This window comes from Macrobrachium nipponense, chromosome 21, assembly GCF_015104395.2.
Source record: "Macrobrachium nipponense isolate FS-2020 chromosome 21, ASM1510439v2, whole genome shotgun sequence".
Taxonomy (NCBI): Eukaryota; Metazoa; Arthropoda; class Malacostraca; order Decapoda; family Palaemonidae; genus Macrobrachium; species Macrobrachium nipponense.
The window spans coordinates 26,428,475-26,442,127 of NC_087212.1; the positions used below are offsets into that span (position 1 = coordinate 26,428,475).

The following is a 13,653-nucleotide window of genomic DNA, read 5'->3' on the forward strand; positions in this document are numbered from 1 at the left end:
TTTGTGTGTCACTTGCTCAGTCAGGGTTCATTATGCCTTAGAGACCGTTTTCTTATCTCCCAATATCGTTCTTTCCTTACAACTTTCAGTGGATGAAGTAATGAGATCGCTTCACTTAACAACCCCCGTCCCCCACCGTCTCTCTTTACCCATTGGTTGTTCGTGTGTTTTCCAGAGCAAGACTTTGCTGAAGTGACATTAAGGAATTTGAACTTGGGAAAGAAATTCGCATTTGAGCCAAGTTTTTCCCGCCACGGGGGAATGCAGAATGGCTTGTTTTCGGGGTTGAGTGCGTTGGGGTTGAAAGGTCACAGTAGAAAGAGAGGAGAGGTTGATAGGAGTGTTCAGTGTACCCCATCCTGCCCCACCTTCCCAAAGGGCAGCGAAGTTGAATGCCTCCCGCAAACTCTTTAAGGGGGAACCGAAAGTGTTAGGGTCGTGATAGGAGAGGAAAGTCTGTGGGCACTCAAGTGGAAAGACTCGACGGTTCAGTAGGTGGAAGTTGTCGAGAAAGCCATGGTTGTTTTGGAGGTGAATGAGGTGGTCGGAGAATTTGCATTCCTCGCTTTCCTGCTGACCATCCTCCGAAAGAGAAAGTTTGACTGACATTGACGTTTGATGCAGCGCTTTTCTCATTTTATAAAATGCTGCTGAATCATTTGCTCTCAATATTTGTAATGATTTCAACTAAGCTTGGTCATGAATATTACTAGTTTCAAGTATTGGATGTTGTGTCCTCTGGTTGATATTTCAGTTGGACCATTATGTTATCTTAACATTTTTATATCAAAACGTTATTGGCATTATATGACTGCTAATGACAGTTTCATGATAAAATAAATCTAATCCTTTTGTTTGCTATGTCTGCAGGCAGTGATCCAGTCACTAGTCCTATAAAGTAGACGACTAACACCCCCCCCCCTCTCTCTCTCTTCTCTCTCTCTCTCTCTCTCTCTCTCTCTCTCTCTCTCTCTCTCTCTCGTGAAATTATCAACTAAAATCGCTGCAAACATTTGGGTCATAATTCTTATGTGTATTATTTGGCGAAGTTGTATTAATGTTCTGTAGTTGTAGCCCTTGGACATCGAAAACATAAATCAGTTTTTCTTTAGGTTTGCGTGTTCAACTATGAACTTGTATTCCATGTCTATATTTTGTACTCTAAAAACATCACTTTCTTCTCTGATGCATATATTTTTTATGATTCTCTCTCTCTCTCTCTCTCTCTCTCTCTCTCTCTCTCTCTCTCTCTCTCTCTCTCTCATATATATATATATATATATATATATGTGTGTGTGTGTGTGTGTGTATATATATATATCTATATAATATATATTATATATATATATATATATATATATAAGAGAGAGAGAGAGAGAGAGAGAGAGGAGAGAGAGAGAGAGAGGGGGGGGGATCAGATGATTTAAAGGAGACAATGATGTTTAGAGAGCAGAAATTAGAAAGCCGTGGAATATCAGTTATTTGTATATTGGTGTAGATATATATATATATATATATATATATATATATATATATATATATATTATTGAATGTACATGTGTGTTACTAGCAATTCTCGTCAGATTTGCCGAAGAGGAAATAAACATTCGGATTTAGAAAACGTCCCCATTTTCAAGATTTTCCAAACGAATATGAGCCTGCGAGTTGATGATGTTTCATTATTAGTGTTGTTTATTACCATTACTTTAGTTATTTTTTGCCTCAGAATAGTTATTCTGTTAGAGGTTTATCATTCTGATTTTAAATAATAGTCGCTTTGCTGCTTCTTGTGTAATTCGTATTTTGAGTATGCAGTGGGGAAAGATTTTTTTATATTAGTTTGCTTCTTCATGTTCCATAGTGTTTTTCATCCCACTGTTGAATTATATCAATTTTTTTTAAGTATTTATCTTAAACTGTAAAAGGAATTTCTATTATCATCAACTTCTTTTTCCCCTTATCTGTCTGGTTAGTGGTTCATGGGTTCCAGTGGTTTGTAACTCTGTTTGATCAACCTTTGAGGTCATGGAAAACTCTAAGGGAAATACGACTATAGTTTAAGTTTTTGTAAAGGAAATACTACCCTCGTTCAAGTTCACAGCAACTGTCGTAATTGTTTTTTAAGTTTAATCTTTAACGAGTAGTTGGAAGTTTAAGTAATTACTTTCTCTTTTTATGCTTTATTTTTAAGTGTTAAATTTTAGAGACACTTCGCTGCCAGTAACTTTCGTAACTAGATGTAAAAGTTCTCGCCTTTTTGGTACCCGAAAATGTTATTGATGCTTTGATAGTCAACCCTGTGGGAGTGGCCACTTTGGCATTAGCTCTCTGGCAAGTGACAGGTGTGTACAAAGACGTGTCTAAAGATTATCTTAGGTAACAAGGTAGAATAATCTCATATTTCATGACATTTAGATGTTTAGGATAGATAAAATATAATTTAGATGTTTAGGATAGATAAAATATAATTAGCATGTGTCTTGCAGATTTAATTAATAGATTATAAATGGAATACTGCAAGTTAATATTCGCACCATTTCATACTTTTGCTTTTTCATTCCAGGTAAGATTTCAGACCGAAAAACAGTACCTCGGCATTTCCGTGTTAACATATATAAAGGACTCTCAGATTTTCGGGTTAAATTCTGTTTAAACTTTAACTCATATTTTCTATGTTATAGTACAAGAATCACTTAAAGGAATATGTATATAGAATGGCGTTGTGTCGGGCATAATAAGCGGTTTTTTTTAGTCTGTACTGTGTAAATCATTAAACATTGTACACAAAGTAAAAAACAAAATGTCTATGGTATTTTCTCATGAATTTCATTGGGGTTAGGCATTCTTTATGAAATTTTTTATATTCAAAGGCAAAAGGTTTTACAACGTCTGTCAGGTACGTAGCTATTCTCCTGCTTCCTACAAAAGACAAGAAATAGATCTGAGTTTCTTTGGGAAAATCCTACTCTAGTTAGGGAATTTTCTTGGTAGTTCCATAATGTATGCCATTGCCCAGTCTCTCCTATTCCCATCATTATTATGAATGAGCGTACCCACCCTCAAATTAAGTTTGAAGAATTGCTCATCGGTCCGCAATGAGAGAATAAATTGACAACTAAGAGAGGGTCTTATTCACCTTGTAAAAGGATGATGGGTGCAGCTGGACAGGAGTTCCTGCATTCGTTTTATATCCTTTATTTCCCCCTGCACCTTAAGCGTCCTTGGAAGCCCTTTCTCCATCCCTGTATGACAAGACTCCACAAATTTAGTTATGAATTTGGTAATACAGGTTATTACCCCGTTTTTCCTCATTACCAAGGCCATCTGAAATCTAATCACCCTTTTGGATGTCTCTTCAGATTTTGCTGGAAATCTGAAAAGTGTATTTGTTCCATAAGCTAATATTCCGTTAAAGGAAGTGGAAATATAGTGGTTGATATTTTCCCTGACAGTATTGGAAAACCGCAAGGAATTCTTCCTGTGGATGGCACGGTTGGTAATTAAGTATTGTCGAAACGATTCCTGTTAAGCGCGGATGCTGTTGTATCGGACTAAATTCCATACTTGCTTTCTCTTCCATTTGTTTATTTTCCCTCGTGCTACCTGTTTTTGTGGAAAAAAAAGTTTGTCCAAGAAATGACTGAATTACTTCAAGAATTGTACCTTTATTCTTATCAGTAGTGACGTTGTCGTTATTCTGGGTAGTAGTAATCTATGTAAGTAATAATTACACTGGAAATTATATGCCACGTTTAAATGCAGTCTGATTTCAGCAACTTTCTTGTAATGAAAGAAAGGAAATTGATGAAGGTCTTGACTTCCGCTTGCCGTTCACTTACGAATAAGTATGTACCCCGAAAGAATCTCAAAACCAGGGGTTGGAAGGCATTTTATGGGATTAATTAGGATATCTTAACTCCATAGAGTGCAGCTGCAACCCACAAATTCCTCTCTTCATTAGCGTGATTAGGGAGGGTAGGGCTGGATGTGCCACTCTTAATGGAAGTTCATTTTGATATTCCTTTATGGTCGTGGATGCTCTTTGGACTAATTTAAGAACATCCACCCCAATCCAAATACGTCAGTACCATACATGCGTATGATAAATTACATGCAGCACGCGCACGACGCCAGTGCTTGATTATTAGTGCTTTGCCGAGTAGGTACAGTGGTGCTCAATTCTCATGCGACGTGATTCTTTTCGTATCGTCCAGATTCTCAGACTCAACGTGACGTTGCCAAGTAGTGTTAAACTTTTTCTAACGTCATGCATATCGAAAAGCTTGCGAATTCATAACTGTTTTCCTTATTGTTATATAAATATGATCCCTTTTATGCATTGGTATATATAATTCGTAATCTGTGCGATTTGTTCAGATTTTATTTTACTTTGCTGAGTTCAAAGTGTGGTGTGATAAGGTTACCGATGTCATCAATGAAAGCATACTTAACATGCTCCTCGGACTTGTCAACATAGCAACGTCTGCAGCATTATGACAGTAGAGTAGACCTAATAAGCTCAACAGTCATAACAACATTCTCAAAGTAGGAGTATGAAACAAGTTTGTTTTGAATGTTGAAGTTTTCGGTTGTGTTTAAGATGCCTGTATGTTGAAAAATGTTTGATGGACCTAAAAAATAATCTAAGCCTTCTGAGATGTAATATGTTACTAATTAATTTATTTGTAGAGATTACCTGTTCTTTGAGGAATAGGAATGTGAATTACAACCAGTTTTCTTTGAATGTTGAAGTTTTAAGCTCTGTTTAAGCTGCCTTTATGTTGCAAAATGATTTATAGGCCTAACAAATATTCTAAGCCTTCTGAGATGTAATCTGTTACTAATGTTTTTATTTGTAGAGATTACCTGTTTTTTGAGTAATAAAAGATGATGATGATTTTGATCATAAGGAGAAGATGGCTAGTAATCGAAATATCATAAGTATTAATATCAATGCATATGGAACACGTTTTTCAACTGGTTTAAAATATTTTCTTAAAAGTCCTGCTGCTTTCATAAGGTAACTTGAAGTGCAAGAATGTGTAGATAACTTCATTTGCTTTCTGGCCAGAAATTGTTAATAGAGAGATGTGAATGTTTTAAGTGTGAAGTAAAGAAATCTAACACTTAGGCCTAGGAACAATATCTTAGCTTTGACAAAAGAATAATTGCATAGGCGAATATTTCGTATTATGCCATCATTTTTAAATATTTAAGAAATATAACAATTGATTATGTATTAAAATCCAAATATTCCTCTAACTATAGAAAGTAAATGTATTTAAGATAATTTTATTGTCGCTATTCATTGTAGACCTACTTATGTTACACCAGGTGGATGTTGCTGCACCGACACTAATGATACGTCACGCACGCTCCCCTCACACGTTGATATCGGTTGGTGCATTCTACTTTGTATATACATATTTACATTTTTCTTCAGCGTTGAGGTGTAAAAGCAATCAAATAGTAATATTTCAGATTTTATGCTTACTTTGGAAGCATTATTAGTGTTATGACATTTTTTTTTTTTTTTTTTTTTTTTTTTTTTTTTTTTTTTTACATTTGAACTGAGGTTTAATGACGACTTCGTTTTGGTCAAATGCTTCAGCGATGTGTGAACGAAAGTTTTAAAAATGTTTCGTAAGAGTTTTTTTTCTGAAATTTGGCTACACGTGACATTTTCTTACCGTTTTGAAATATATGACAGATTTCACTCTTATAAAACATATTGTTGGCTTACTGTATGCAATAATCGCGTTTTCACATTGAAATAATAGATAAATAAGGAGCATGGCTAGGTTGCCAGTTAGTGAATTTTAAACGAAATCCTATGGAGTCATGTCACATGAGATTTGAGCAACACTGTACAAGAGCATATAACCCTAATTTCCATTCATCTGGTCCTAAATGTAACAGGAAATTAATGACCCGAGAGTTGGGCGAGCATAGTAGCAAAAGCGCCTTCACATATTTCAGACAGCCTTTCTCATGTGAACCCACTCCATTCAAGCTAGATCACTTTTAAGTGTCAGTTGTAAAAGATCCTTGGGTACCAGTTCTTTTAGAAAATTCATTATGACCACCTCTGCATCATCAAATGAGTAATACGGATAAAAATTTATTAAGTAAGACTATGGTTGCCACGTTTAAACTTTTGTGCAATCGTATTATTAGCCCAACTTAATTGAATTTAATTTTATTTTGTTGTTTACTAGATCTCAAAGTGTAAATCTTGACATTCGTTCATTCGCTGATTTCCATGTTTTTCTTTATCATCATTATTTGTGAATTCAGTTTTTACGAAGGCCACCAAGAATCATTACAAGGTGTTTCCAATGTCTAATTTTTAGCAGGTTTGTGCATTTGATTTTGGTGTTATCATCAAGTAAAATAATCACTCCTTCTCCCCACTTCATTGGTTGTCATTTAATTATTCTATGAAAATTCATCCTCGTCGATTGGATTCAGAGAGGCCTAACTCCTGTCACGGGCTATTAATTGATTGAAGTCTGCACTTGGAATCATTATCTATTCTCTTTTGATGATGAACCTTACAATAATTGGTCATCAAGGTCCGTCACTTGTGCTAATTAGCGTCTACATAATGTCTGACTAATTAGCGTCTTTATAATGTAATGTTTGATGTCATTTATTGTGCGGCTCATTTAGTTGTTGAATGGACGAGGTGGGTTATTGTTTCACTGGAAAATAGGTCTTTGGCCTTTTCTCAGTTGAGATCGGTTTGTGAGTAACAGTAATGGTGTTGATGATCATCTACAGAGGTGGATTTGTGCAAATTATAATATTACGTTTGTCTGTGTCAATACTTAACGTAAACTCGTGATTGGTGTGATATTGCCGGGTAAAAGCAAGGAAATAACTGAGTAAAATTAGGTACTGTACATGACCTTTGGTCTCCTCCAAATCTTAGATGCAAGCCGTCGGGTTTCTTCGAAATAAAAATTTATGTTGGTTGTTAATGTTATCATGCTTTAACTGAGGAGAATTTGACTTAACCCAGAGGCCTGTAGTTGATCGTAAATTTGTTCTCGTTTTAAACAGTTCTCTTTATGGCTGGTGTAGCCCTTAGGTTTGTGTGACTAAGTTAGTTGAGATGTTGTTGATAGTGCCGTTTTGCATGCATTTTCATATTTACACATAATTTATATATATATATATATATATATATATATATATATATATATATATATATATATATATATTACACACACACACACACACACACACACACACACACACACACACTGATGTATCAATTCGTTGGCGAGGACAGGTGGATGGGCATGGACCTCTCTCGACCTAAGAAATAAGTTAGACTAATTTGACGCCAGCAACTAAGGTATAAAGAGATATATAAGGCCAGGAACCTCATTCCAGGAGACCAGAACCGGAAAAAAAAGCTAACCGCTTCTGTCTTCCCTTCTAAGGGGAATAGAGTGCGCCCTGGGAAAAAAATGTACTTTAACTGTTTTGCAAATTAGTAGGTGGCATTGGAGGAATAAAACAAGACTATAGTAAATATCATTACCTTTCAACTACTGAAATCATATGACACTAGATAAAGCCTCACTAGTTTTAAAATAATAGATACAACTTTATGTATTCTGTGTGTGTATATATATATATATATATATATATATATATATATATATATATATATATATATATATATATATATATATATATATACACACACACATATATATATATATATATATATATATATATATATATATATATAATGTACTTTTTGTATTGTTTGTGGTGTGGCTACAGTTACGCGTATTTCATTGCATCAAAAATGTTGCATTTTACTTCCCCTGATATCGGAAACCCAAATTGGGTTTTTGTTTTTGGAAAGGGTATGTTATTGTTATTATATTTAGTTTTTCGTGTGTCTTAGTTCTCTTCTTTTGAAGTTTTGGGGTTGATTTTAAAGGAGGGGGGGCGGGGATGGTGGGAGGGGTTTTAATATTGTGTTCTGGGATTGGCTGTTCGTGCTCCAGATGTCTTCCAACTTTCCATATAAAAAGCTGGTAATGACTCGGCTAGGAACCAGCTGATGCCTGACAAAGAGGCGGTTTGAGAGGGGATGGGGCATTCTGGGAGGGGGTAATAGAGTAGTAGGGAAAGACAGGAGAATAGGTTGAATAGGAGAAGGAAGAGATAAGAAGCAAAGAGATAATGAGAAGAGGGCGAAAGGGATATTGGCAGTAATAGTGTCGTGCTTTTGGGAATAGCGGAAAAAAAAAAGAAAGAAAGCAGAAGGACAAAGAGGTGGAGGGGAGGTAGGAGGTAGGAAGGGGTCTGGTAAGCAGTGGCGGCTGCGACGGAATCAGCAGCATCGGCATCATGAGAAGCAACAGCAGCAGCATCAACAGCAGGCAGACGGGGGAAAGCGAGCAAGCACGGAAGCAAGCAATCAGCAAGCGAGGGAGCGATCAGACGAGGGAAGGGAACTTGCAACAACGGGGAAACACAGAAGAGAAAACGGAGGTTGCAATCGGTGCAGTCAACCGGGGAAGGACTCGCATAATTAAACTACAAAAGCGCTTCGCTAATGGGAAATTAATTTATCATTTGCGATAGTCTCTAATTAACTGTCTCCCGTTATTTAGACTTGAAAGTCGTTTAAAGCGGAAACAAGGGTGTTACGCTGGAGTTAGTTTCTGCTAATATTTTTTCCGGGCTTCGAACTCATGGAAGTTCGGAATTTCAATAAACCCTCGATGATGTCTGGTCCATTGAGGGTGACGGTGCATTTTGTTCTGTACTGTTGATGAATTGGAGTGGAGTAAATGCCAGTATAGTAGAATGTAGTTTTGGCTCATTCTTTTTGCCTACTTAGGAAGGGAAGAAGTTCCAGTTTAAAAGAAGGAAAATATAAGGTGAAATTGTAACAGAGTCGATGCTAGAGCGCTGTTACGGAAAGCCCTTTGCTGCCTACAGACAGAAACTATATAGGGCGACCTGGAAGTATCTTGGTAACTTCAGATATGTTGACAATATTCTATCCGAAAATTTTGAAATATTATGTTCACGTATTTACTGGATCGCAGTTCAATTGATACTACTTGTAGTTTTGTTAACTTTTAACTCATGCGATGAAAAAGTCAATATTATATGTGGAAGTAACTGTCGACCGGGAGACCGATTATGCCTGGGAAATGTGACGTACAGTATTTATCGTTTGATATAAAATGTTGGACGTTTTAGAACAAACGTAGAGAAAGGAAAATATTGCAATCTTCGCAGTAGACAGCTGGAACTCTGAATTATAAGGAATTACTTAGGAAGCAGACCCTCTCTCAAGCTACTTAGACAGGCTAGTAGAGCGCCTATGGAGGTCATGATCAAATACAGTCAAAATTGGTGTATATATTCCCACCTAATCTTTAGCTGTACCATGATTGTTGGTTTACAAAAAGGGGATGTAACTTGTTGCAGTTATTCTTTCACCCCAGATAGAACTCGAACTTTTTATTTGTAAGAAGTCTTCACGGGCCTAGTCCTACAAAGATGACTGTACCAGTGCCACGTGCATTAGATCTCTGGTATTCCCTGGTCCAAATCAGCAGCTTCCCTGGTATCTATATCTTTTACGCAAAATTGCTCTTAATTTGTTGTTTCTTTTTTTTCCAACAATGGTATTTTAGTCCATCATCAGAAAATATCCTACTTGGTCATCCTCCACTAGTTGCATTTTAACGGGTGACTGCTATTAGTGCAGTTAGTGTCTGCGCCCCAAGAGCTTGTGAGTACTTTTGTCTTTTCTGAATACCATCATCCAACTGCTGTGGAGATGCAGCTCGACCCTGGACCAGAAGTCTCGTTCCATTAACTATAATTTTGGAATGGTCGTTCTGGCAATAGGATTCATGCCCAAGTTCGTAATACTACTTTATAGAGCCGTGCACAAGTGCCTTAGTTTTTCTGACTTGAAGCGCTGCTTTTGAATGTACATTTTCATTTGTGTGTGAAAGCATCGTTACTTATTTGTTATTCTCGTGTGCCTGTTTTCTCTCTTTCATAAATGGACTCACTATTAGGCAAACGTAATGCAGACGTTAAGGGCCATGGAGGCTGGCTCCATTTGATTGCGTACATATTTTTGATAGTAATAATATAGCTAAGAATCTATTTTTCTAACGCTCCTTGACATGGAATCTTAAGTAGAAGTGCAATGATATCTCCTCAAAGGTAATGTGTAAATACAGGATCATAAACTCCTCCCATTTCTGTCCGTCCCCTTCACCCCGGTCTAATTGTCAGAACCCCAATTCTGGTGCATGAGAGAGCAATAGAGATAGAGAGAGAGAGATTGCGTTTGTTATTCATATGAATTCGAACGAAGCTTTCCTTCAAAGAACAGACAACGAAATTGAGATGTGGTTGGCGTTCTCAGTACTTTAATTGTTTGGCTGACATTTGTGTTATGGATGGGTTCGTTACGTAAGAACTGCGTAAAAAAAGTACCCCAGAAATTGTATTACTTGCAATCCACTGTGTCTGCTTTTTGTTGTCTGTTACATTTTTTTTAGTGTCGGCAGTGTTTCTGTAAAGAAAAGAAAAAAAAACAAAGTAAACAGAAAAAATGAGGATGTGGGATAGGTATGTATGTTGTTTTCACTTTAACTTTCTGCTTTACTGTAAAGATGTAGAAACATAATTTAACCAATATTTTTTTCCCATAAAATGAACAACAGAGGTAACATAAGTGCGATTGCATGCAGAAACACTTCTACACAGTCCCCTCAGTGTCACCCCCTCCTCAGCACATACCAATACTTGATGAATTATGTAATCAGCCAACACATAACATTGCATCTTCCATTTGATTTATTGTTGCTTATTGATATTGTGCATTTTTCTTGTTGGCTATTATTTACTTACCATGGCCTCAGATGATTAAAAAAGAAGAAAATCTCCTCTCATTGTTAGCCTTTGAAAGTTTTATTTGTTGTTCAAAATATATTCCTCAAAAAGTTACTAATTTCGTGGTGGAATTTGTTGCTTTTATTGGAGAAGCTTTGTAACTATTTTCTGTACACGAATTGAAACTCATTTCTTATTTTTTTTTCTTCATGTTTTGTAAATGGATCAGGAATGTGATAGCGTATTACAGTGGAGGGAAAGGGAAAGATGGAGCTAGGATAGGGAAAGTAGCGTAGTAATAGATCCATGGAAAGAGTGATACGGAGGGAGAGAGAGGAGCACATGGGAACGTATCAAACTTAATTTTTGGGGTGGGGAAAAGAGATCATATTAAAGAGGGAAAATGTCTTAGTGTTTTGAGTTGAATCATGGAAATGAATGAAGATACATTAAAGGAATGATAGACAATTAGTCTTTAGTAATAATAGTGATTTGGTGAGGGTGTAGTATATGTAACAGTTTCATGCAGGAGATTAAAAGGCTGCTTTAGCTAAGGTGAATGTGAGTGCAAGAGTTGGATGGAATTGAGTGTCTTATGTGTGTGTGCGTGTGCGCTTGTGTAGAGGAAAGGCGCTGCTTGTAGTGATGAGTCTGAAGTTCCCCCGTTTCCGTCCCCAGATCCAACAGCAATATTATCCTAGTGCCTCCTCGTCTTCTCACAGTAGACAAGATTCGAGACCTCCAGCGACTCAGCCGCAATACAACCTATACAACACTGCTTACTCTTCAGAAAGCGTTCCTCTTATGCTCGCAGTAAGTTCATCTCAGATATCATATTCATAAAAAGTCATCTGGTTCTGTCTTGAGGAGAGCGAAGACTCAGTCCCCCCCACACCCCACCAAGTCATTCAGTACCACTATCACTTAACTCCATCAGTGCCACCACCACCACCAATACCACCTGAAGAACAAGGCAAAATACATTCCAGAGAAAAATCAAGTCAATTTTTATATATTTCTAAATTGTCCCTTTCACCCCTCTCCAAGAAAGTAAAAAGCATGAAGAATTAATCAACAGCCTTTGCTGCACAGCTGCGTCACAGCTTTTAACAAACGATGTCTTAAAAGAAAGCTATTTTTTATTATTTTGTAACTATTATTGTTAATATTGATGACCATTTTTTATTGTTTCCTATATTCCTACCGACTCTTGTGCATTTCTGTGGTAGCTGACGCGTTGATTAGCATGTCAGTCACAGTCTCACACTTCATAGATATAATAGAAGGTACCATTTTTGATAGATTTTTTCCCCAGCACTACATCTAAAAGTTCATGTGCCCAATTTTTTTCACATCACTCCAAACGAGGAGTAAAGGTACTCGTATTTTGTAATGTTGCTGCCATTTTTTATTCGATCCCCCTGTCCCACATTTTTCATTTTACTGTTTTTATTTCTTTTAATTTTTCGACTGACATTTCATGGACTATTACACTCCAGTCATTGATCTCTCACTCACATTGTGCTCACACATCCAAAATACATACACACATGATCATGTGTGACCATTGACCATAAAATACCCACTGAGATGAATTGTACAGCAGTTATTTTCACGTTCATTTAAGTAGATCCACCAAGGAACGGATCAGTTAATGCAGTTTTACTGATATACTATTAATGTTGAAGCAATCCCTCCCACCCACTGAACCTTTCCTTCCCATCGCCCTTTGTATGAGTGGTGTACCATATACATTCGACATGTCAGACTCTAGATTCGTCCCTCTTTCTATCTTCTTTGCTGTCTTTTTACAACACATTCCTCTCAAGCCACATTTCAAGTTTCATGTTTCTACTCTTGGTTTTACAGTTCTGTTTCACCAGCCACCAACCTTTTGGCTCTCAAGTTGGTGTGATGAACTCAAGCAGTATTAGTTTGAGCGTATGCTAACACGGACACAGCATAGAAACGCACTCATGTTAGTTAACATCACACGAATATTAAAAAAAATAGAAATGTAGTTTTAGTTAAATTCTTATGATAAATCCTTCTAACTGAAGTTGTACAAGACACATTCAGTTTTTATTATTACTGTATAGCTTGAAGGTTCTAGTATTGGGTAGGATAGCCAGAGGCTAGAACTTCATATTCCTTTTCGAAAACTAGCTTTGTGAAGTTATTGATTTTAGAATGAAGAATATAGAGATCACGTGAGTCAGATCTCCCAGGTTCCTGTTTTTGAAATGGCTCATGATGGAACAGACATGAGTCTCTTTTAAGGGTACACGCTTTGTGTGAATGTCTTAGGAAGAAGCGAACATCCTTAAGTGAAATGTTATTTTAGCTAGGATAAAAAATACTACTCAAGCACAACCTCACACGTTTCTTATGTATATATACTGCTGCACAAATCCATGATTACCGTAGTCTTTTAGATTTTCTTCCCTCCTCTCATTTCTCTTCCGAAGAGTTCATTCTTTCCTCCTGTACTCCGGAGTGTAATTTATTTCATTGGAGCACTTAACCTAGTAAAATAGGAAAACCGAAAATGATGAAAAACAAAACATGTAAGTTCAAAAGAGATCATTTCAGCAAAACATAAAGCAGTTTTGTGGATAAGCTAGTTCCCTTTGGCAGTCTTCACAGCTTTTCAGTATTTTTTTAAGGTAAAAGGGTTGGAAAAATCTTTGCGAATGCCTGTGCTTCGTTTTCATTGCTTTTTATTTCTTTCTGAAACTTTTTAAAAAGTTTTTT

At 36.6% G+C, this 13,653-nt stretch overlaps 1 protein-coding gene across 1 annotated transcript in view; it reads left to right on the top strand.

Moving 5' to 3' along the window:
- LOC135197858 (muscleblind-like protein 1) overlaps positions 1–13,653 on the top strand; it is a 295,887-nt gene that overhangs the window by 226,097 nt on the left and 56,137 nt on the right. The window contains exons 5-6 of the mRNA XM_064225040.1: positions 5,335–5,397; positions 11,578–11,712. Coding sequence (XP_064081110.1) covers positions 5,335–5,397; positions 11,578–11,712 — 198 coding nt within the window. The remainder of the gene's footprint in view (positions 1–5,334; positions 5,398–11,577; positions 11,713–13,653) is intronic.